Genomic DNA, 23,477 nt, shown 5'->3' with positions numbered 1-23,477 from the left:
TATTAATTATATTTCGAAGATTGAATTCTTTATAGCTTTTAAAGCTATATATAAAGAATCAATTATCTTTCAAAATATAAAATCAAAATTCCAAAAAATAAATTTTATTTTATTTAATTCTGAAGTTGTACTCTTGAAATTAGATATTTGAATTTATATACCTATTTTTCCCTCTTTCGATCTAAATTAATAAATCTTTTAAACCCCTTATAATCCAATTAAAATTCTTTTTTAACTAATATTAATTAAATCTTAAATAATTTGTTATTAATTAAATTTATCTATATTTATATTTGAGATTATATTAATTCTAGTTAAAAATATAGAGTAATTAGCTTATAAAAATATTTTTTTGAATTAGAGATTTGTATACTTTAAATAATAAATAAAGTATTAAATAAATATTAATATATATAAAAAACTTAATTATATTAAAAAGAATTACTTATTAAATAAGAAGCTTTTGATATATTATCTTAATAAAAGATTAATATTCAGATTTAATATAATAAATATTAAAAAAAAATTTAATAAAAAAGTATTTTTTATTCGATATTATAATAAATATGAAAAAAACAGGTTATAATATAAAAACCTATTAAAATAATATAATAAATTCTAAATTATTAGATTTTGAATAATTTTAATTAATTGATTCAATTGTTATTGAATAATATAGATTTGAAAGTGTAAATTGAGGTAAAAATGATGTATACACTAATATAGTGCATGCACTGATAAACTATGTTATGCGATATTCAAGTGCAGATAAATTACAAATCAAAAAGTTCGAGAATTCTTTATATACTTCATTCAATCCCGTTCTCAAAGTGATATTTATGAACGACCGTCTTACACAGTTACATTCTCATATCACTCCCAAAATGGCTTCCCAATCAGACATTCATCTCTACACAACCCAAACTCCCAATGGAATCAAGATATCCATCACTTTGGAGGAACTTGGTCTTTCCTACGAGGTACACAAGATTGATATCTCCAAGAACACTCAAAAAGAGCCATGGTTTCTTGAGATAAATCCTAATGGACGAATTCCTGCTTTGACCGATACATTCACGGATGGAAGGAAGATTAGTCTGTTCGAAAGTGGTAGCATTCAACAGTACCTCGTCGATAGATATGATACCGAGCATAAGATCTCATACCCAAAGGGTACAAGGGAGTACTATGAAGTCAACAACTGGGTAGATCATTTGATTTTTTTTTGATCCCAAACACAACAAACTGACATGATAACTAGCTCTTCTTCCTCAATGCTGGTGTAGGTCCCATGCAAGGCCAAGCTAATCACTTCTCAAAATATGCCCCAGAGAGGATTGAGTATGGTATCAATCGTTACACAAATGAAACAAGGCGCTTGTATTCCGTTCTCAATACCCGCCTAGAAAAGTCAACCTCTGGTTATTGTAAGTATAATTGACTCCCCTATCCTTACTTCATACTTAGCCACCTAGTGCATACCTTACAATTTGGTTGTTTACTATGGCCAGGGGCTCTCCTATGTCCCCTACTCATCTCAAAGAAACACCACTAACAACACACTTTAGTGGTTGGTGACAGATGTACAATCGCCGATATTGCTCACTGGGGTTGGGTAACTACTGCTTTTTACAGTGGAGTTGATATCGAGGAATTCCCAGCTCTGAAGGCATGGGATGAAAGAATGGAAAAGAGACCTGCAGTTGAAAAGGGTCGTCATGTACCAGAGCCACACAATATCGCAGCCTTAAAGAAAGACTCTGAGCGTGAGGCAAAAATGAAGGCTGCGGCAGAGAAAGGTAGAGAATGGATTCAGGCAGGTATGAAGTCCGATGCCAAGAAATAAATTCTTGACGATGGATAAGGGGTAGCAGGGCTGATGTTTGATTACTTGTGCTACATTTCTCAATCAATCTCTAATGAGCATTCGTTGAAATGACCAAATTTGTCTGTTGATCGATTGTTCTTTCGTGCCGTACGTTTTAGTTTGACCAAGCTCGAGGCTTTGCTCTTTTGTGAGGTAGATTGCAATTTGATTGTTTACTTCCAGCCACTGGCCGTTTTCTCAGCGCCAGAGACGCACGTCTTTCTAGGTCTAAGTCAGGCCCAAGTTCAATTGGACGGGAGTTTCGATAGCTGTGATGATTCTATGCCATGGTAAACAGTGTCTAGTATGACTGACAGTTTTCGGAATACCGTGGGAACGTAAAGTACGAACGACCAATTGGCAAGACAGTAAGAGACATCGAGCCATCCTTATATGAGTATATACTACCCCCTGGAACTATCATACTCCGAAGTTTTTTCCTTCTTAAATTGCATTTTGGCAAAGGTGTACTAGGAGTCCTTACCTCCTTGAACTTTGGACCCATTCTTGAGCTCAGAACTTGAGAGCTTGAAATTTTGTTTGATTGTCTATTGCAATTTGGTGCAACAAATACAGCTGAAGTCAAAGTGGAGGGGTAAAACACACAAGCAATGGACTGAAATGGATTGTCTCAAGGTGAAAGAGCATGACTTACAAAGTGACCTCGAACCCTATTTCCCTTAAGAGTTGGAAGCGGAAGGCAAGTTTCGATGGATTTTTTTAGACTAATCAACTTTATTTATGCCCTTCCGAGATCATCTGGACCATGTCGTCCATCTGGAGGAAATCTCACACAACAACCAAAGATTAACTCCCTATAAGGGTTGAATAACAATATCAGCCTTGCCTCTTGTAGGTGATTTCATAAACTTTCTAGCATCTACTTTGTACGAAATTTTTTCGCATGGTTACTGCACACGATCTTGCGATAAATCCTTAACAGTGGTAATGGCTCAAATAATCAGCTACCGTGGCTTAATTAAACTTCCTCTTGGCTTCCAGTATTTCTTAGGTTCTGCCTACATTGAGAGAGACTCCTGATTAGACAGGCTGGTCAATAGAGATGCAGCCGGGCTGTATGTAGGTATGGTCCGTAACGAAAAGCAGCTCGAGCCACCACAGTACGACCAAGAAGTGGACCGACTTTTCGCTAAAGTAGCTCTTCGATAATGTTTTTGATTTATGTATGGATTAATTATGAGAAGTGTGTGAATCAAGAGATTTTTAAATCCTATATATGCACAGATTGATGGTGTTAACATCTCAACTCAAGTTCTCTCGAAGTGCTGGACAAATCACGGACTCATTATCAACTGATTCTCAAAAATCACGTTCTTGTTTGTGGGAAAGAGAAGGTCATGATTGAAGTGACCAGGTCTCTTATTTGCCTTGATTCAAGGCAGATATGATACTATTAAAACCATCGGTATGACAGGACTAATAATTCGTCATCTTCCGGGTCTGAAATAAGGCTTGTGCATGTGAACATTCAGATTGGCAGTACTCAGACCCCTTCCGAATTCAGATCTGTACCTCGTTATCATTGAGAAAGGGCTAGGAGATATGTTGGATTATAGCCAACATCTCCACTAATGGTCATTCTGTTGTACGGACCGAAAAACGATAGGAGTGGTTGTGTTGACCATCTATCAATTATTAGGTAGATTTCGGTGGTTACCAATGATTTTGAAGTTTTGGGTGGAGGCAACCATAAGATACACTGGTGGAAGAAGTCTAAACTGTGTTGGAATAGTATATGAATGGAAGCTTTTGTGCTTTCCATTTCCAATCTCATTCCATCTCACTTCACATTTTCAACCTCAATCCTAGAGAACAATAATCTTTTAAATTTCGATTACAACTTGATCCATTACTCCATCAGTCCATCTATCACAATGTCAGGAAATAGATCCTTGCCGTCCGGAAGTACCGGATCACGCGATAGTACCCCGTCGCTCAAGAGCGATCACGGTAGTATGTCCAGTAATACAAGCCAGGAAACTCTAGATAAAAGAAAGAAGGTGAAAGACGAGAAGGAAGCTGAAGATCGGAAGAAAGCAGAAAAGGTGGAAAAAGATCGAAAGAAGGAAGCGAAGAAGAATGCACAAGATAAAAGAGAGCCACCACTCCGAAGGAATCAAAGGATGCCTAGCGGTGGTACTGGGAATGCTACTGGTGGAAGTGGAAGTGCTAGTAAAGAACCAGCCAAGTAATAAAGTTGCGAAGGAAAACAAAATGGTAGAAGTTGTCAAAACTTCTTGAATTAATACTGTTGTTTTGAGGATTACGAGGATCGCGGAAAGGGGTTCGGGAAAGATCAAATCACTAGAATCCCACGAGTTGTTTACCGAGTTTGCGTTTTGATTGTTTGACTGCCTAGTAGCGTATAGCAGGAGCTAGAGGAAAATAGATAGGTTCAGCGAATTTGGAATTCAATGTTGTTCTTTTAGGGAGTCTTCAACAAGGCCTGCATGATACTTTGATTGACTATGTTTCTTGACTCTGTGTAAATGGACTTCAATTGAAGACTTCCCATCCGGCCCAAAGTGCTTTAAGTGTAGGTGAAACGAGGCACACTACGAAATTCAAGTCAAAATCGGAAGAAAGTTATTCTACACTAGCTAAGGGGTCTCTAATATTCCAGACTCCAGTCCGGGAATTGAGAGTTTTCGGAGTACGAATAACATTCAATGACTCTAAAATCTGGATTGTCTTTGGATATTATGCTGCTTCGATAGTCTGTACCCAGTCTGCCACTCTTGACTATATTCAGACAATTACAGGCTCTCAATCCCCGAAGACAATTGGTACATTCAACGGATCTGAGATACCGGATTTGCTTTGGATATCATACTTCTTTCAGGCATTCGAAACCGGACTATTGAGAACCTTGCATTGCTTCCCTAGCTTGCTGAGAGACATCAACTCAAGATCAATTAGACCGTTCTCAAACCCATGGCATTTTTAGAACCTCTCCATTAGTCACCCCAGGCTTCCCGAATAAAACTTCAGCCGTCGAGTTACCAGCTTCCAATCTCATTACAATATTGAACAGCGTACTGTTTCTTGTCTCCTTTGGACATTCTGGATCTTCTTGACAACAAATCGCTTGCGGTGCATTGAAAGTATCCGAGAATAATCTTTCCCTCAAAATATGTCCAATGTCATTATTAATCTGCAGGCCATTCCTCATATCCTTGATTAACTCACTAACCAGAATGTTGGCTCTCTCAAGTCTCACCGGACTTCCCTTGAGCCAAAATGGTTCGCTAACCAATTCATTCTTGATAAAATGATTTGTATGTGCGACGAATCCATCATCACATGGCTCCAAGAAACAATTTCCAACAGGTGAAAGCTCCATACTCAACGTTCTGTTGGGATCTGCTATAAGAATATGTTGACTCGACGCCACACCACCTAATTCCTCGATTGATCCTACAGCCTTTTCCACGCTATCACTTTCTAGACAAATGCGTAGTGCAATGTGAATTGGAAGCTCATAAGTATGTGTTGGACGAGCTCTAATGGCATTGAGACATACGCCGACACCAGCAGAGTTGAAGCCAATTTTACCTACTATTCCTGCCTATGTTCTGTTAGTTTGCTGTATCGTTGCCGACGCAGACCCAAAGTTATTAGAGATAACAGACAAAAGTCATACCTCAGTCACCATCCAAATTTTCTCGTTCCCCTTTCTCTCTATCTCCACCATCGCTAAATTCTTCTGAACATTCTCAGTCCAGTCCCAATTTTGTGCCAACACCATCTTTCCTTCTACATCCTTCCCCTGCATTTTCCAACCTAAACTCGTACACCCATCGGTAAATCTCCCCAAAGCGATTTCACTCCTACAGTTAAGTGCTATGATATCCAGAATATCAACACCTGCACCCTCGGCAATGCCCACCATTTCATCATAGATATCTGGTGTTAGCTTTTGGATTGTGACTTGAAATTCCTTAGCAATTTCGTGGACTTCGGTCCATGTTAATGAAGATGTGGATTGAAACATTGCATTATATATCTTCATCTGATCTTTAATCTCAGAAGATAGAAGATTGCCATGTTCAAATCCTATCTACACAGTGTGAGATGCTTATCAAGTGAAAGTGGGGGATATTTGAGAGAGGCGCGAGGAGAGAGGATTTACCTCTTTTGGAGTTCCTTTGAGTACAAGTTTCTTGGGAAAATGAGAGAAGGACATAGTAATATTTGGTATATGTATATATAGAGAGAGTTATTTGTCAATGTAGTATCCTTTTCATGTCAAGATTGATGTCGAACGTTATCAATCAGAGAGAGAAAGATAGACGATTACCCCGCGGTGGGGCAAACTTACCGAGAAATGACCGCGTAGCCGAATTTCTTTTCAACGTTCTGTTCACATCATCACTCTACAGGTAAATGATACTAGATCTAAGAGTCTTCCCAGTATCGAGTCTAGACTCGACGATTGAAGCAGTATAGGTACATGATTCCCACACGATTTGGACATTGTGCTGGGTTCCCAAACCCCTTGATGTTTTGTCGAACGAGTAGATAGTGGGAAAGTGCCCGAGATTTGGGGCTTCATACCAGGGACTCAAAGTAGCCTTTTGAGAATACATGTGTGAAAGTTACACGGTTGTGACGAGGGATGAGGTAATGATTCCTCTCATCACAGTCGCGAGCAAGGTTCATTGATTACGTGCCTAGCATCAACGCTCTCACACCTTTTCCATGAATCCTTCCTCATTCATTTGGTAGTTGTCTCTTTCCGTGCCCATCTGTGGGTAACTTGATTATTGCGGTGTTTCACATTATTTGCTACTATCAGTCTTATCATTATTCACCTAACTGGTCCCATTTGAGTTTGAAATCTAAGCATATTCACTGGAGCATGCAACGTGAAAACAAAGATCAGACTGTTCATATACAGACCATTGGAAAAACATTTGAACAGTCAACTAACCAGAAAGTAGCACACGCGTGACCCAAAGTTCAGCCTTGCGAGGTTACTATTATATTCACCTTTGATTTTTTTCCTTCTCAACATCACAACAAAGTCGCAATTGAAGAAATGGACAAAAATGGCGAATTACACTTCGAGGCGACCAGAAATGCTCGATAGATTGTATGAAGAAGGCAGATCGAACATGGTATATCGATATGCGTTCAAGGATGCCCAAAATAGTGAGGCGATTGCGCTTTTGCCTGAGCAAGAAAAGCTACAGGCAATTGAGCGCGCTGTCTACAAGAAGCTCTGTAAGTATCATCAACAATCATTGTTCCATCTCTAAAACAAAACACTAACAATTCATAGTCGGCGGTGATCTCACGGATAAGAAAGACACTACCAAAAACGCAAATTTTATGGCTGAGCCCAAGAAAAACGATGTTTCCCAATCTAACCACCGTCAAAACCCGGGAAAATCTGCTACTCCTGTCGCCAAAAAGAAGAACGATACCCAAGAAGCCAGAGGTCCAGTCGATTCTAATACCACAAAGGTGGTTGCCGGCATCAGTCATAGGGATCAAGCCGCAAAAACTCCTCCTCCCGACGAAAGCCAGTTGACGGATAGACAGAAGCGAGTCTTAGTAAGGCAGAAAGCATTCAAAGCCAAGATAGGTCCTGCCGCTTGACATAGAATGCAAGAGACAAACAAGATACTTGCTGTAGAAACAGCCAGACGTGACGCAATTTTGGACAAGCGCAATAGATTGCTGCCAATGAGACCAGGTGGTATAATCGAACAATTCTCGACATACGCTCAAGCTACCTCCGACTGCGAGTATTGCTGGTTTGCTGAAGATGGTGCACAAATGAAAGAGGTTGAACGGAAGTTGGATGTCAAAGTCATGTTTGTCTTTGAAAAATCTCATCGGTTTCGTCTCTGGCCTGAACCAGCAGATTGGGATGCCTTTGAAAAGGATCATGCGGAGGGAATGGAATTGCTTGCTAGATGCGAGATATATATGGAATTCTGGGTTTGGATCTTCACATCTACAGGTCGTGTAACAGATCGAATTCCATTGACTTCTTGTCTTGAATAGGTTTTGCTTGGGGAGGGTTCTCCTGAGTACAAGACACTTACCAGATTGGCTTCTGCCACAAAACCATTGACAGATGTTGAAGCTAAGGAGGCATTTAAGAATGATATTCAAGAAGTACATAGGTAGTTGATGGAAAGCGTTGCCAGCTGTCATTAAGGTTCAAGATAGGAAGTTGGGAAAAGCACAATGTATATATCAAAGCAGATATAGATCCAAAAACCATCGCTTGTTGATGATCAAAAGCACCTATGAGAAACAGGTTCCTAGGTAGTGAGGCTCAAAGATCGGGTTTTTAAACAACACCACCACAGCATCACCAGCTAAAATCAATAATCGTCACTTCCAACCCTCGAATAATCAAATTCTCTGGACAGTGTATTTAGATCATCCACTCATCCAAATCCAAATCCAAATCCAAATCCAAATCCAAATCATAAATCTACACCACCTACAGTATTGATCCATTTATCCATTCCTATATAACTAATTTATAGTCTTGCCATCAAGGAGTCCAGATCAACATTCATCTTCTAGACTCCTACTCATGACAATACCTATAAGTTCCAAAATAATTCAAGCCACTACCAGCTTCTAGTCATACTGAATATCTTTAAGTAGAAAGCAATAACCTTGAATGACTGAAGAGACGATTGAAATTATATTAGTGGTGATATTCTCTAGTTTTCTATTCGTGGCGACACTCATGTATATCATGACTCCATACTCTTAGCCAGTCATTCAAAACGATTCCACAGTTGATTAAGATCCATTCTACAAATTCACACTGGACATTACGAGTTCCGAATACACGCTCAAAACAATCTCAAGTCACTACCAGACATCAAAATCAGCATTTTGAGTAGGAAATGATTAATTCAATAGACAATATTTGATTCGTAACAGTCAAACACTGTTCGTGAGTCCAAAATACCAGAACTTGCATAAATTTGAATCATTTCTGAATCTCTATCCATACAGAACGCTCAAATGAACCGTCATATCCTCGACTTTATATTATTCTGCTTGAAACATGTCATAAAAGCCATGAAATGACTGGAGTTATCCCCAATCCTCGGTCTTTGACTCCAAATTTGTATGTAGAACACTAATTCTCGAACTCTTAGCTGAGAGAAAATGTGTTTATATACTTTCGCCTTCTCCCTCTGGCTACATTCTTTTCTCTTCTTTTATCCAACTCGATAAAGTCCACATCCAAAATATCGAACACTCACAGTGTCTTATTCATCACAGCAATACAGCACACCCCAACCAATTCCAAACAACGATGGAGCGCAACTCCCCCCTCCCTTGGGGATGGAAGTGTAAACGCATGGTAGAGATATGGTCAGATCCGGAAATTCCTCCATCAACAGTACGTATCCATCGAAAAGGTCAACCTTATACAATTACAAAGACTGATATATCTCTTCAATTTAGTTGTCGTTGCGATCTTGTGGCACACTGAACGAAGGTGAAGATGTTTGCACGGCGTGCAATACATACATAGAAATTGCAACATTTGAAGTTGTTCATCAAACGGCCCCTCCACCTCCACCTCCTCCTACACGAAAACGTACGTCCCGCCGTGGCCCTACTCCTCGCTGATGAACAGCTTCATTCCATCACAACTCGCGTGTTTACCCTGATCCTTCCCATTCCTCTTCGCAAAGTCTTCACACTTCGCTTACATCAACGATACCCGCACATTTGTCTGGCTTTAGACGGCGGTCTCAAACGCATCCACTCATTACACTCCCTCAATTTCCTTCTGCCTTAGTAATCTTTCCGACTTACCTTACAAGCTCCCAGCACAACCACCACCAGCAATTTCAGTCCAACTCAGTCCTTCCCTGAAGAAAAAACTCGGTGTCCTACCCAATGAACTCGCTCCTGCCTGTGGATCGAAGCTCCGAGTCGAGTCGTCATTTCACATGGTATTTTCACGAGTAGATGTCCTTCTATTGTCTATGATTTAGTTCCAGAATCAAGAGACGCAACTAGAGCATTGTGTTCCCCTTCGATTCTTCCTGTAATTAGTCAGAATAGACGAAATCATAGATGGATAGACAGATAGATACCAAGAGTAAACAACCAGCTGATCATTGACCTGTTGCCTTTGCTTCGTGAAACGTGATGCCTTCATTCGCGTTTCCTTCTGTCTAGCAAAAACCCACTGAAATGACCGGATACCCCTTTAGCTCTAACTATTTATCTTTCTAAATTGTTGATGTAGTAAGGAAGGAGATCAGTGTGTGTACGCACCCTCTGGTTATCCTACCAACTCAACCGTTCCTCTTCGTTCACTCCTTATCCCTACCCTGTCCATACTAATTTACACCACACACCCATCGCTTCCGTTATCAGGTATGTATTTACACGAACTTCAATCTACCCAATCCCAATCCAACTTTTCCCGTCCTTGTCTTGACTTCCTTTTCATCACCCCTTTCCCTCATGACCCCTCTTCCCACTTTGTCCTCTCAACCTTCCGCCCTGCCGCCCCTCTCATCACACCCTCCCACTCTCCCATCTCAATCTACCTCTCAACCTTACTTCACAACCAGGCCTGTTACTTTTCAACTCCTTCCCTCTCATCTCCCATTCAGGTCTTCCCACCCTCCCCACTCAACCACCCATACCCTCAGAATTCCTCAACCTCTCCCCGCCTCGCTTACAGTACCATAACATCATCACCACAAAAGGAACCCATCAATCCTCACTCCCAATTTCCACCACCCAAGTAATCAGTTCCACTGGACAGTGTATACAAACGATCACCTACCCACCTAACAATCCAGCCATATTCAAATTCAAATTCAAATCACACATCTACACCACCTAGTACCTACAGCATTCATACCGCCTATACACTCTACTCCATTCATCCCGTACAGCAACTTCACACTTACCCTATCTTCCCCATTCCCTCATTGCCTTATTCCCCTAGTTCCTCTCTTTCCCACTCCCCACGGTCCTCCCATCTCCCATCTAAAACCCCAGCTTCTCAATCCTCCCGTCAGTCTGGAGTCAAGTTCCCAATTACCATTCACCATTCACCATTCAAACTCCACAACAATAATCTATCACATCATATTCCAAGTCCCACACCAACTCACCAACCAAATAACCAAGTCACTAATCATCCGAGCTTTGAAGTTTAAACGCTGTTCAAACGCTCAAGCACTGAAAATTCCAGTGCTAAGAAACCACATCATTAGAATTGAGGTATCAATCAATCATCATCAAGTCACTATCTACTGCATACTGTCTGCAGCGCTCCCTCTTCCCTTTCCTAACCTTTCACCTCTTGAAACCAAACATATCCATTCCCATCTCCATGTCCCTGTCCATCCCCAATAAAAGAAAAGAAAAGAAGAATCAAACAACATGCATAAATCTCCAAAATCGTACACTCAAATCATTGTATTTTATCTATCTCAAATTTCTAACCTTCCATTCCATTCCATCCATACCATATCTCCACATAGAACAACCATTCCTCCACTCCTCCTTATATACATCCAAATCAACCACTTTTCTCTTTCTCAATGATCATATATCCACCCCCGATAATTCATACAGACCTATTTTCCACTTCTCTTTATTTATCCAACCGACCATTCGTCTGCTCGACTATTCAGCTACTCTTTTACCTCCATTCGACACCACATCTTCCTTCTCAGACGATCTCATCTTCACGTCCACATATCCATTTTCCACAATTTTTCCATTCACCTCCACACCAGTAGGTGTAGGCGAATTCTCGCCCTCATCCTCAAACCCATTCAACCTTCTCCCCCTAAAATTCTCTGCCTCGCCATCAATCTCTCCCTCTCCACGAACCTCTCCCGATTCCCTCCTACATCTCTCACACATACACCAGCCACCCAAACTTCCCTCTGCCCACTCTCTCCTCTCTTGAACCGGTAGTTCAATATCACAATAATGATTCCAAATCTCTTCTCCCTTCTTCACACCACCTTTCCCATTGATCCTCTTCTCCCTACACCACAATTTCATTCTTCCTCCCCATTCCCATTGTACATTTGGATCACAATCATGATTTGCCAAACACCAAAGAGGATGAACAGCCGCCACTTCCGGCATTCCCGTCGTCGTATTAACTCTCGCCGATGCTGTACCCCTAAATTTACTATACAAGGTATTTAAAATCCAAAGATCGTAATTTGCGATTTCGGCAAAAATATCAATATCCATTTTCTCAAGGATATGAAGAGGAGTAGCGATATTTGACGAGAAAGAAAATGGAAGAGTCCAAACAGGAGGTGGTTCCGATTTAGGAGAGATTGGAACCGCATTACTAGCCGAATCGAGAAAATCTCCCCAGATATATTTAACTTCTTTCAAATCGAGAGGATGAACTTCTTGAGTTGCCGACATAGCTAATGCGCGAGCTAAAAGTAGAAGATAGAGGGCATTTGGTGATTCTTTCGGATCCGGATCTTTAGAGATGGTATCGACATCTTTTTCGCAGATAGCTGGATGATATGTCTCCAAAGCAAGATTGAGACAAGTTTCATTACAAAACATAATATCATAACAATCAGGACATCCTACTACTGTACTATTTTGACCCAATGGAGGTAATACAGTACTGCAGGCATCGCAAAGAGCATCCTTTAAACGATTATTGACTGTCAAAACGGAAGTTTCTTCGAGGACGGTTTCGCCGGGTTGTATATCATCTGTTGCGAATAATCCCAATTGTTTGTTTGTTGGTATATTTCCATCTTCCTCTTGAGAAATCGCAGCTTCCACCAGTGTAGGCAATTCAACAGCTCTAACCTCCACCTTTGAAGAAATAGCTTGTAATTCCTGATTCAAAAAGTCGAGAGATTCTTCCGAGAAACGATTGGGTTCGTGGTCATTCCAAGGATAGATTTCGCGTCGTACTAAGCCCTGATCTGGTAATTCGGAAATATCCACCTCGTCGGTCTTTAACCTCCTCTTCGCCATGTTGAAAATATAATCCTTCACTTGACTTAATTCCTCATCATCAGGAGCGACTTTCAATCCTCTGCTACAAAAATCATAAGCACTCTTTAAGCATCCGCACAGCAGAAGACTCAATGAGAGATTTTGATAACATCGTAATGCAGCCTTATCTGCGATTCGCATATACACATCTTCATCCACCTCCTCCAAATTCCACCTCTCAATTCCACTTCTCTCAATGGTATCTGTGACATTTCCCGTATCTGCCAATCCAGGAACATGTCTCTTTAAAAGATTTTCCGAAAAACCTTCTGCGAGTCGAGATTTAAATGCTTCGAGTGCTTGTTCATGATATTCGAAACTTTCGTCCTTCAATTCATCGCATAACAATAAAGCCTTGTAACTATCTCCCGATGCCAAATCTGGATATCCTAAATCGCTGTAGACGCTCGCTCGTTCGAGATAGGTTAATAAATCGTAAGGGTTCTCCTCCAATCGTTCAGTTAACTCATGTCGTCTCCCCACAAAGATGGAGGTATCATCCTCCAAGTCGCTGTCTCCATCCATGGTGCAATGGAATTGGGCATGATCCTTAGAATGAAAGAAGTATGAGAGTGGTTTATCCAAGTTAAAAGGTTGCACGAGTCGTCTTTTTTTGGAACTATATTGTGGTGCGGAAGAAGTCATGGTGGGGGGATTCATTCTTGAGAAGATTTGATTTTTGTCAAGGATTTCACACACCCCGTCTCGCCAGTCATCCATCCGCCCTGCAGGACCCCTACTCTCGCCTTCCACCTTAGCCCTGCAGCCTCTCCCAAACCAGCCCAATTACCGAAACAAGGGAAATTTGCACCTGCGACGCCGGAGGATATGCTCCGGCTAGTTGATTATCGAATAGAAACATTCTATTGAACCGGGACGTTTTAGAATTTTTTGTATTTTTCTTGTATTTTTGTAAGATCTTATGTATGTGGACATGTCCCAAGCCCCGGTGCTGGTGCATGTAGGGTCTTGATGCTTTGTGGACTGAGATTTAGATGCAAGATTACCTAGACCTGGAAGTTTCCCTCCCCTCCCCTGTCACCTTTCACATTCAGTTCGATATGTATCGACCAGTTCCAAGGTTATCCGTATACGTCTACCAGAGCGAAGCGAGAGAGGCGTTCACAGTGACAGTGGTGGCGTTGTTCATTCCATTATCCCTCTAATTCTCTCTCCAAGGTCAACCAATACAATATAATAAACAGCAAATAATTGGATTCCCCAAAGATAATCATATTCACCATTCAACTCGTATAACCGTATTCCACCGGACTCTACAATATCCCCTCCATGTGAAGAAGCCTCTAGGCCTCCTTCTTCGCCACGCTTGATTGTAAGCAATGTATGCATGTAGGGTCTTCATACAGATTATTTGTATCAAGATATGGATACCTTCTCGTACCTACTTAGTACACCCAGAGAGTCCCCTCTTTCTCACCTCCCTCTCCCCTTGCAAATATAGTTCTAACTTCCTTCGTTCCAATACACCTCTCATCTCTTCATATAAGAAAACACAGCCCAGTAGCGAGAACCCTTAACAATCTAGGTAATTATTCCATTTCGATGCAAGTAACCAAAAATAGTATCATAACTAAAAACAATCCAAGAGTTATCTAGCACTATAAGTATCAACTCTTATAGTTGGATTTGTGATTGATTTATTATAGAATTTATCGGGATAATTAATATTAATCTCCGTTTCCCTCTACCGGTTTATAAAAATATAAATCGACTACCCTACTTTCAAACCACTCTTATTTTGAGCTACCCTTTTATATCAAAAATCGCTTTTTTGGCCTATTAATATCTCTATCAATATATAATCTAATTTAATAAAAACTTGAATATATATAATTTAAGCTATTTTAGATTTATTCTGAAATTTTTAGATTTTTAGGATTTTTCTGTATTAAAATCTAAAGCTTTAAAATATCGATTTTTTAATTTATATAGGAATTATATATAAATTTAAAACTTTTATAAAATCTTTAATAACTTTTTAATAATAATTATTAAAAAAAACTATATATCTTTTTGAAAGTTTTAAATTTAAGTTTATATAGAAATTCAAAAAAAAATTCAAAAAAATTAATAGATATAGAGATATAGTATATAATAAGTTTAAAATAGTATAAATAATCCCTATAATTTTGAGGGTATTCTTTTAAATATCTATTTATAGGAAATTTTCTTTTTTTTCTAAATCCTTCAAAATAAATATTTTAAAAACTTATAATAAAACTTTTTAGTTTATTTTTAATAATTTTTATTAAAAAGTTATTAAAGATTTTATAAAAGTTTTAAATTTATATATAATTTTTATACAAATTAAAAAATCGATATTTTAAAGCTTTAAATTTCAATATAGAAAAATCCTAAAAATCTAAAAACTTCATATTAGATTCAAAACGATCTGAATTATATATAAATAAATTTTCAATAAATTCTATCTATAAATAAGAAAATTAAAAATTCCATTTTTGGTGTAAAAAGTGGCTCAAAAGGGGGGTGGCTCGAAAGTAGGGTACCCGACTTATCTCTCTTAAAATCCGAGTGAAGCGACAACGGCCTCCACGGCAGTGGCCTAGCGGAGCGTCATTCTCTCGACAAATACATATATTAATAACCTTAAACACTCCCTCAAAATTCCTTCTATACTAAATCCCTCCATACATACTATCTATGGGGGCAAGCCCCCAAACCCCCGTCCTCGCCGCGCTCGATTACAATCTACTCTGTACTCAGTACTCTATATACTTTCGAATTCCGAATTTATAATGTATAAGCGTATATATAAATCCCTATATAAGCCAGTATAATAAGCCGATATAAGCGTGTAAGAGTTATCGAACTTACTTACTACACTCTATAAATTTTATAATAAAATCCCTATAAAAATAATGTTTTTCTATACAAATTAAAAAAGTTGATAACTTTTTTAATTTAAGAAATTTTATTTTCAAGACTTTAAATAAGTAATTGATATTATTCTTTATTGAAAAAATATTTTTTTTATTTTTAATTATTTTTGTTTACAATTTTTATAGACTTGAAATTGAAAAGATTGAAATTTTTTAATTTATAATGTTTTTTCTATATAAAATAAGCGATTTTTTAGAAAATTCATAATTTTTATCTTCAATAGCTTTTATTGTATATAATTAAATTAATTTTAAATCGATCTTAAATTCTTTTATTCATTTTATATAAAGTTTTAATAAAGAAACAGGGGTTTTAAAAGCTGAAAAATCAATGGTTTTAGTAGGAAAATCGAAATCTATATAATGAGGAGGTTCTAGAACTTTTATATAGGTAAGTATTAATATATATATACTATAAGAGAGTAGAAGATAATAGAGTCGTAGAGTAAGTCTTTATAAATATTATAGAATTATTACTATGAAAGTAGTACTATTAATAAAGGAAAAGGAAAAAGACTCTAGAAAGTTTTCATATAATATATAAGGAATATAATAAAATAAAATAGATAAAAACTAATTATCGTTTTCTAAACTATATAAAAAGAACTATAAATACTAGTTACAGATAATATTATATAATCTATACGTATTTTTCCGCGCAAAATATATACCCTAGCTCGCAGGTGACAGGAAAATTAGTATATAAAAATTTATTAGAGAAATCTTTAGCTTTTACGAATTTAATAAGAAATCAGCTAATTAATATATTTTAGAAAAAGTATATTTATCTACTGAACCATTAATCAAATAATAGTAAATCATCTTGAAAAAGAATTAAATCTTCAATAACAATGGGATTAAAATATATTAAAGTTTATAAAAAAATTATAAAAAGATTAATAACTTTGAAAAATTATAAAATAATTAAAATTCGATTTTATGATTTCTATTGGTTCAAGTTTAGGTTCGAGAAGAATATAGAAAACGTAGTACCTATAGTATTCATAAATCCTAAATGTCTATATTATATTCTGTTTAAAAAGCTAGTTAAATATAGAAAGTTATAGGCCTTATATAAATACTACAAGAAAAACTAGTTTTTTCTGTTTATTACTTAGGGCTATTATATTCCGTATTCGCTTATAATTAACATATAGTAGCTAATGAATTAAAGCTATTTACTAGATTCTAATAATCAATGTTCATATAATTTCAAATGTAAATATATTATATCAAACTATTGAAATATTTAATCAAAGAAAACTTCATATTATTAGTATTTAAAATTGAGTTTATAAAGATTTATTATTCAGAATATTAAATTATAGTTAAATTATATTTAAACTCGAAATAAACCTAGTTTTCAATAATGAATAACTTTCCATGAATTCAATCGATAAAATCGAAAACTATACTAACAGAAAGCTCTATTTTAAACTATTTATAACGATTATCTGAGAATTTAATAGTGACATATAATTGAGATAGCTAGGGGCTAAATGTATAGTCTAACATCCTATCAAAATTTAGGTGGGGAAATGAACTTGTGTATGTCATTTTTTCCGTTACCCGCGAGCCTAGGTAGCAAATCCATATACATGTATGTTATGTATTTACCAATGTATGTATTTACTAATCTATATACCTATGTATGTATTTACCAATCTATTTACCAATGCATATATATATATAGAATCCTCCACAAGACAAAACAGGGCGGAACAAGACAAGGCGAGACCAGACCCCTTCCCCTTGCCCTTCCCATCACCACCTTTTCCCCATCTACACTTTCATACCATACCACCAAGCCACCACATATTATCAAACTCATTCGATAGATACAACCCTACAAAATGCGGACATCCATTCATATTCAATCGATCAATATCACCCATACACACCCATACAGAAACATGGTCGTCATCGAATCGCTCGGCATTGATTCCACAGTACTAGGTATGTATTTCTATCGGTAAAGAGAGGGGAAGGGAGAGGGGCCAGATTTTACCACAAAGTCACACGTGTTTTCTTGACTATTCGCTTCATCCGAACCCCTCTCCTTAACCCGACTTTCTTCTCTTCCAATCATTCAATTATCCATCTGCCTTATTTTCATGGGTTCTATTGATCTTCTAAACTCTATGTACCCCGTAAGGGACTGATCATACCGTTGCCGTTACTTCCATGTTGTCATATTGCATATTGCATATAATTTACCCCTCCATCACTCCATCACTCCACAAATGTTCCCTCACTCAACCCCTCAAATCACTCAATTTATCAACATAGTACGCAGGTACTACAGGAGCATTTTCAGCCTCCCATTCTTCTTTCTTAGATACTCCCGTTAAAACGGCCAATGTACCACCAAGTTTTCCTTCAATACCAAATTTAATATCTGTATTTAATCGATCTCCAACCATACATGTCTTCTTACGATCAAATCGAAATTTCCCCTCAATAGAATCCATCATTGCTTGATTCGGCTTACCTAAAGCGGTTGGTTCTTTTCCTATCATATTGATTAATGGAATTGAAATGGATCCAGCTCCAGGGAAGAATGTATGGTTTGATGGTAAAGTACTATCAGTATTTGTAGCCAAGAATACTGCACCTCGACGAAGATAATGGTAAGCATGACATAACTTGAGATAATTGATGTGAAAATCCAAGCCAGCCAAAACTACACCAACATCATCGTCAAGTAATGAACCATCTGCAATTCTTTTATAATCTTCTGGTGTAATGTCGCGACGATACGCTGGATCTGTTCCTCCAATGAATTCTACTCCTTCGGTTTTCAATTCTGTTTCGATACCACTTTCACCCAAAACAAAGACTTTATTCTTGGGTGCTGGAAGTTTGAGAATTCGAGAGATATAAATTGCGGAAGAGTAGGCTGAACCAAAGATTTCATCAACATTGCTTGGTATACCGAGAGTGGTAAGCTTCTTTTGATATTCGACTCTCGATTTTGTGGAATTGTTTGTTACAAAGACAACCTTCTTGCCTAGAGGAATGTATGGTTAGCTCTTGTTTCAAAGGGGCAGATACGGTGCGTATTGTTGAGAGCGGGATTAGACGTCATTTGGGGAGCGCACCTTTTGATCTCAACAATTCCAAAGTCTCGACTGTCCCTGGAAAGATATGATCTCCAGACCAAAGAACACCTTTCGCATATTAGCATATCTTTCTTCCCGAGAACTGATTATCGTATGGTTATATACCATCACAATCAAATAAGAAGACCTGAAGCGTGAAGAAAGTCAGCTTAATCCACCCTACAAATTCAAGCTTTAAAGCTTGTGTAGGACTGACTCAACGCACATCAAATTGATCAATAAATTCATTGATGGCAGATGAATCGCCAGTGAGATATTTTGGTGAAGTCATAAGTCAAATAGGTAAACGGGGTATCTGGGTACAAGACAAAATCCCACTCGAGGCGCAAAAACAATGTCGGATGCAATAATCCTTTCCTGACTCAAAAGGCACAAAGTACAAAGTACAAATAATCGGAACTTGAGCGGAGGTATCGATCGGAGGTACCGATCGGACCTGATCCGAAGATTCAGTTTACCCCACCAAGAACACGTGAGATCCTCTGAGCTATCAATTGGTGATACCTGATAGGTCAGGTATGACGAAAGGCCAAGATAGCGGGTAGGGGAAATTGATATTGGATAGATTGGGATAGCTTCGTAAGGCGAACGGATCACAGCGGGAACACTATAAGGAATTATGATAAGGGAAAATCCGAAGAAATGGTAGCATGGGAGAGAGAGAGAGAGAATGCTTCGTATGGTTCAATCGGAATCCACGGTATGACAATAAACTTTTCATATACCTTGATTTCCTGCATTGATTCAGGGAAAGAGAAATATATATTGAAGATCTTCCCCTTTTTACGCGGGAAAGCCGGATGACTGTGTTTTGTGTTCCTCTGTACTCTGGATGACTGATCAGTGAGCCAGTCAGTCTAGCCAGTCCCAGTGACGACAAGAAGTGCAGTCCAAGTTCACCCCACCAAGGAAAGAATTTGGAAAAACTAATGGATAATGGATAATGAAAGGGGTAGACCCGCGTGAGAGAATTCTTCGACGATGAACAATCAAAGGACTTTGGAAGTTCTAGAACAAAAGATAGAATGTTGATCAATTACCCAAGTAGAGTGGTATCGATTCCGGGTGGAGTGAAGCCGGTGGATTGAAGCCGACAAGAACTACCGCGTGACCGAAGATTCAAATTGATTACTCGAAACAATCTGTTTCAATTTGACGACTCAAGAGTCGAGACCCTCAACGTATAGATATAGATTCGAGTCAAGGAATGGACAGACTTGAGAGAGTGGACCTGAGACGACATGTACCGCGCCCTCAATCAACAAATTTCTGTGAAACCATGGCCTACGAGGTATTAATCAGTACTACTCCTTCATCTAACAACCGCAGCTTCACGGCACAGAATACTCTATTGAGAAAGAATATTTCTACATTCAGAGCCATGCAGGTTGAAGGGATATATGTGTATCACAGATTTCCAAGCGGTAGAGAATGTTTGGGGAATGCTCATGTTACTACAGTGTATCTCCTCCCGTATGTGTTGGATGCCTTCTTTTGCCTTGGATGGATATGGATAGGAGTGCGTACAGCGTACCTGTGTGTGTGAGAGTACTTGGCTGAAAATATTAGACGGGTAGGGAGGAAGGTAGGAAGGGAGGGAGGGAGGGAGGGAGGGAGGGAGGTAGGTAGGTATAATAGATCAGGATTCCCCTTGAAAAATAATATTCTTGGACCCCAAATCCTTTCAATCGCCTCCTTCACTTCAAACACATATGCTGACCAAGATTGGATCTCGAATTCTTCATCAATACTTCCTCACTTACAAAGTACCCTTTTCACTTCCATCTTCACTCCCGCTTACCAATCCATTATATAAGCAAACTCTCTTATCTATCATCGTTATCCATTAGTTAATTATCCATCGAATCGAAAACATCGTCATCTTGCGGGGCTCGAAGGTTAAACACATGAAAAGTAATTAATTTCCGACAAACCTTTGGGAGATCAACATCACTCACTCATCATCTTCATTTTTAGGCGTCATATCCTCAGATATATATATATATATTTAATATATTGGCCTAACTTATATGTTCATATACATATAACTTATAACTATACATAGTGATATATACATGAAAAGATCAAAACCCCGTTGGTCAACCTTTCATACCAAGCACGCACTAACCAAAAGACCATAAAAGGTACGATGATAATCATAAAATCCGTTTCCAGATAATTTATATATATTTTGATAACAAACCCTTTGTTTCCATAACTAATAACTATAACTTATATATAAGTTACCTATATCTATATATTCGCCCCCACCATCATCACCTTCCTTCCATTATCGTCATCATCTAATCAATCCACCGCTTTCAGATAGAAGACGAAGGAAGAAAAAAAATCCACTTATCGCAACCAAACCCATCAAAACCCAAACCCCCACCATCAAAAACTCTCTCTCGACTTCGTTCGCATCAATCACCCACAAATTTCCAACCTCTCAATTTCCATTTCCAGATTTCGGATTCTCTTCACACAAAGTCTCCGCGAAACCTTCTCAATCATATCAATATCCACCACCAATTCATCAAATCCTCTCACCCTTACCTACCAGGTAGTCTCACCCACCCACACCCACACATAATCGAAAACATCGCAAAAATGGTTGGCTCACAACCCAATCTCTTCGCATTCCCCAACGTCGACATCCTAGCCACCACTCTCCGTCAATACATCGTGCAAGCCCAAGCTGCCGGACTCGCCCGTCACGACGCCTTCAAGATCGCCGTCTCAGGTGGTTCCCTCCCTAAAACCCTCGCTGCCGCTCTCCTCGCCCCATCCAGCGGTCCCGACGACATCATCCACTTCTCAAAATGGGAAATCTTTTTCGCAGATGAGAGAGCCGTACCCCTCACCCACGAAGACTCCAATTACGCGCTCCTCAAAAGTGAACTCCTCGATAAAATTCCCGCAGAAATGGGAAAACCCACCGTCCACCCAATCGATACCGCGCATCTCGATGATGTCCAGGAATTGGCAGATCAGTATGAACAACTCCTCGTGCGCAGTTTTGCATCCCGCGATTCAGTCAAATTGCCCATTTTTGACTTGTTGCTCTTGGGTTGTGGTCCCGATGGTCATACGTGTAGTTTGTTTCCCGGACATGCTCTCTTGAGGGAAACGGATGCTTGGGTTGCGCCAATTGAGGATAGTCCGAAACCACCACCAAAGAGAATTACACTTACTTTGCCAGTGGTGACACATGGAGTTAAGATAGCTTTTGTAGCGACAGGTGGTGGAAAGAAGGAAATTATGAAGGAGATTTTTGAAAAGGGAAATGGATTACCTTGTGCATTGGTGAATGAGGGAGCTAGAGAGAGGTGCAGTTGGTTTGTGGATAATGCGGCGGTGGAAGGTGTTAGTTTCCCTAGGAAAGGCAGTCTTTAAATTTCCTCTTGGTTGAAGGTGGGAAAACATTCGGAGTTTAGCTAGATACTTTTCAAATACCAAAAGAGTTTATTACAGTATATGATTGTGTGAATGAAGGGTGGATGGTTGGCTGGCTTGCTTGTGTCTTTGGATTTGGAGTTTGAGAAGAACATTGAGATGATTGGAATGGATGATTAGATGGATAGATGGGTGAATGGTGTTCTAGAATGAAAGCCAAGGATTTCTTGCTTCCTTTCTGCATGCTCTCCTGCTCTCTTTTCCTTTTCCTCTTCCTTTCCTTTTATGATTAGAGAACTCCAGTCTTGTATCATCTCCCATCTCATATCTAATTAGTGCCTAGTGTTTAGTGTTTAGTGTTTAGTGTTTAGTATCTAGTATCTAGTATCTAGTATCTAGTATTCTTCCCTCCTTTCTTCTTTCCTAATATAATTGAAGAAATTAATCATATCTCATATCATCTCTCATCTTTTATCTAATTAATGTTTAGTATTTAGTATTTAGTATTTAGTGTCTAACATCTATTCGATTAATGTTTAATATTTAAGTTAAACCCCTTATTTTCTAATTTCTTCTTTTTTAAGCCACTTATTTATATCAAAAATCGCTTTTTCAGCTCATTGATATCTCCTTCAAGATATAATATAATCTATTGAAAATTTTATTTATATAAATTTCAAATCTTTTTAAACTCATTCTGAGAATTTCAGATTTTTAGGATTTTTTTAAATGAAAATCTGAAGCTTTAAAATATTAATTTTTAATTTATATAGGAATTACATAGTCTGATTAGCTGTTACGGGAGCTGCCTCTAGGGTCACGTGGAAGTATCTAGAGTTCTCTCGAGGTGGTTTAGACTAGACTTCAAGTAGGAATTCAATAAGGTTGGTAACTGGTTGCAATTCTCGTAACTATAGTAATGAAACTAATGATTGTTCTTGAGCACGAAGCTCTACATTATAATGAAACTCATTCCCTTATATAGATCTTCGTACCTCATGAATCGACAAGTCGATTACCGTAAAGCCGATTTCGACAAGTCGGTTTCCTGATCACGTGATGTCCATCCCGTGACTGGTAATGATGCCACCGCTTATCTAACCTGTGCTCTCTAGCCGACCTGTGACTGCTGCTTAC

The 23,477-nt window shown here is 38.5% G+C and overlaps 8 protein-coding genes across 8 annotated transcripts; 5 read left to right on the top strand and 3 right to left on the bottom strand.

Annotated features, from left to right (window-relative positions):
- Positions 1 to 839: 839 nt before the first annotated feature.
- On the top strand, positions 840 to 1,902 carry EAF01_006938 (uncharacterized protein; the record flags this gene model as incomplete). Its single annotated transcript, XM_038915192.1, has 3 exons — positions 840 to 1,205; positions 1,262 to 1,427; positions 1,569 to 1,902. The coding sequence occupies 3 exons, from the start codon at positions 840 to 842 to the stop codon at positions 1,844 to 1,846; spliced, it is 810 nt and encodes a 269-aa protein (XP_038768830.1). The 3' UTR covers positions 1,847 to 1,902.
- Positions 1,903 to 3,762: 1,860 nt separating this feature from the next.
- Positions 3,763 to 4,080, top strand: EAF01_006937 (uncharacterized protein; the record flags this gene model as incomplete). Its single annotated transcript, XM_038915191.1, has 1 exon — positions 3,763 to 4,080. The coding sequence occupies one exon, from the start codon at positions 3,763 to 3,765 to the stop codon at positions 4,078 to 4,080; it is 318 nt and encodes a 105-aa protein (XP_038768829.1).
- A 734-nt stretch (positions 4,081 to 4,814) lies between these two features.
- EAF01_006936 (uncharacterized protein) lies at positions 4,815 to 6,074 on the bottom strand (the record flags this gene model as incomplete). The annotated part of the gene is made up of 3 exons (XM_038915190.1): positions 4,815 to 5,456; positions 5,532 to 5,948; positions 6,021 to 6,074. The coding sequence occupies 3 exons, from the start codon at positions 6,072 to 6,074 to the stop codon at positions 4,815 to 4,817; spliced, it is 1,113 nt and encodes a 370-aa protein (XP_038768828.1).
- Positions 6,075 to 6,939: 865 nt separating this feature from the next.
- Positions 6,940 to 7,903, top strand: EAF01_006935 (uncharacterized protein; the record flags this gene model as incomplete). The annotated part of the gene is made up of 3 exons (XM_038915189.1): positions 6,940 to 7,114; positions 7,173 to 7,447; positions 7,517 to 7,903. 3 exons carry the CDS (start codon positions 6,940 to 6,942, stop codon positions 7,901 to 7,903), a joined length of 837 nt encoding a protein of 278 aa, XP_038768827.1.
- Positions 7,904 to 9,188: 1,285 nt separating this feature from the next.
- Positions 9,189 to 10,647, top strand: EAF01_006934 (uncharacterized protein; the record flags this gene model as incomplete). Its single annotated transcript, XM_038915188.1, has 4 exons — positions 9,189 to 9,275; positions 9,341 to 9,476; positions 9,713 to 9,837; positions 10,510 to 10,647. The coding sequence occupies 4 exons, from the start codon at positions 9,189 to 9,191 to the stop codon at positions 10,645 to 10,647; spliced, it is 486 nt and encodes a 161-aa protein (XP_038768826.1).
- Positions 10,648 to 11,536: 889 nt separating this feature from the next.
- EAF01_006933 (uncharacterized protein) lies at positions 11,537 to 13,561 on the bottom strand (the record flags this gene model as incomplete). Its single annotated transcript, XM_038915187.1, has 1 exon — positions 11,537 to 13,561. One exon carries the CDS (start codon positions 13,559 to 13,561, stop codon positions 11,537 to 11,539), a length of 2,025 nt encoding a protein of 674 aa, XP_038768825.1.
- A 3,986-nt stretch (positions 13,562 to 17,547) lies between these two features.
- On the bottom strand, positions 17,548 to 20,504 carry EAF01_006932 (uncharacterized protein). Its single transcript, XM_038915186.1, has 5 exons — positions 19,797 to 20,504; positions 19,150 to 19,644; positions 19,050 to 19,071; positions 18,924 to 18,992; positions 17,548 to 18,832 (listed from the first exon to the last, which is right to left on the bottom strand). Exons 2-5 carry the CDS (start codon positions 19,213 to 19,215, stop codon positions 18,078 to 18,080), a joined length of 912 nt encoding a protein of 303 aa, XP_038768824.1. The 5' UTR covers positions 19,216 to 19,644; positions 19,797 to 20,504; the 3' UTR covers positions 17,548 to 18,077.
- Positions 20,505 to 21,554: 1,050 nt separating this feature from the next.
- On the top strand, positions 21,555 to 22,340 carry EAF01_006931 (uncharacterized protein; the record flags this gene model as incomplete). The annotated part of the gene is made up of 1 exon (XM_038915185.1): positions 21,555 to 22,340. The coding sequence occupies one exon, from the start codon at positions 21,555 to 21,557 to the stop codon at positions 22,338 to 22,340; it is 786 nt and encodes a 261-aa protein (XP_038768823.1).
- Positions 22,341 to 23,477: the final 1,137 nt, after the last annotated feature.

The sequence above is a fragment of the Botrytis porri genome (assembly GCF_014898465.1).
Source record: "Botrytis porri strain MUCL 3234 chromosome Unknown BPOR_009, whole genome shotgun sequence".
Lineage (NCBI taxonomy): Eukaryota > Fungi > Ascomycota > Leotiomycetes > Helotiales > Sclerotiniaceae > Botrytis > Botrytis porri.
The sequence above is the reverse complement of the archived record's forward strand: the minus strand, read 5'-3'. Positions and strand labels throughout refer to the sequence as shown.

Bases quoted from the DNA above. Each gene is read 5' to 3' on its own strand.
- EAF01_006932 (XM_038915186.1), bottom strand. From the start codon at position 19,215: ATGACTTCACCAAAATATCTCACTGGCGATTCATCTGCCATCAATGAA. The intron at 19,072-19,149 runs GTGCGTTGAGTC...TTCACGCTTCAG, and splicing joins AATTTATTGATCAATTTGAT to GTCTTCTTATTTGATTGTGA. The intron at 18,993-19,049 runs GTATATAACCAT...AATATGCGAAAG, and splicing joins CTTCTTATTTGATTGTGATG to GTGTTCTTTGGTCTGGAGAT.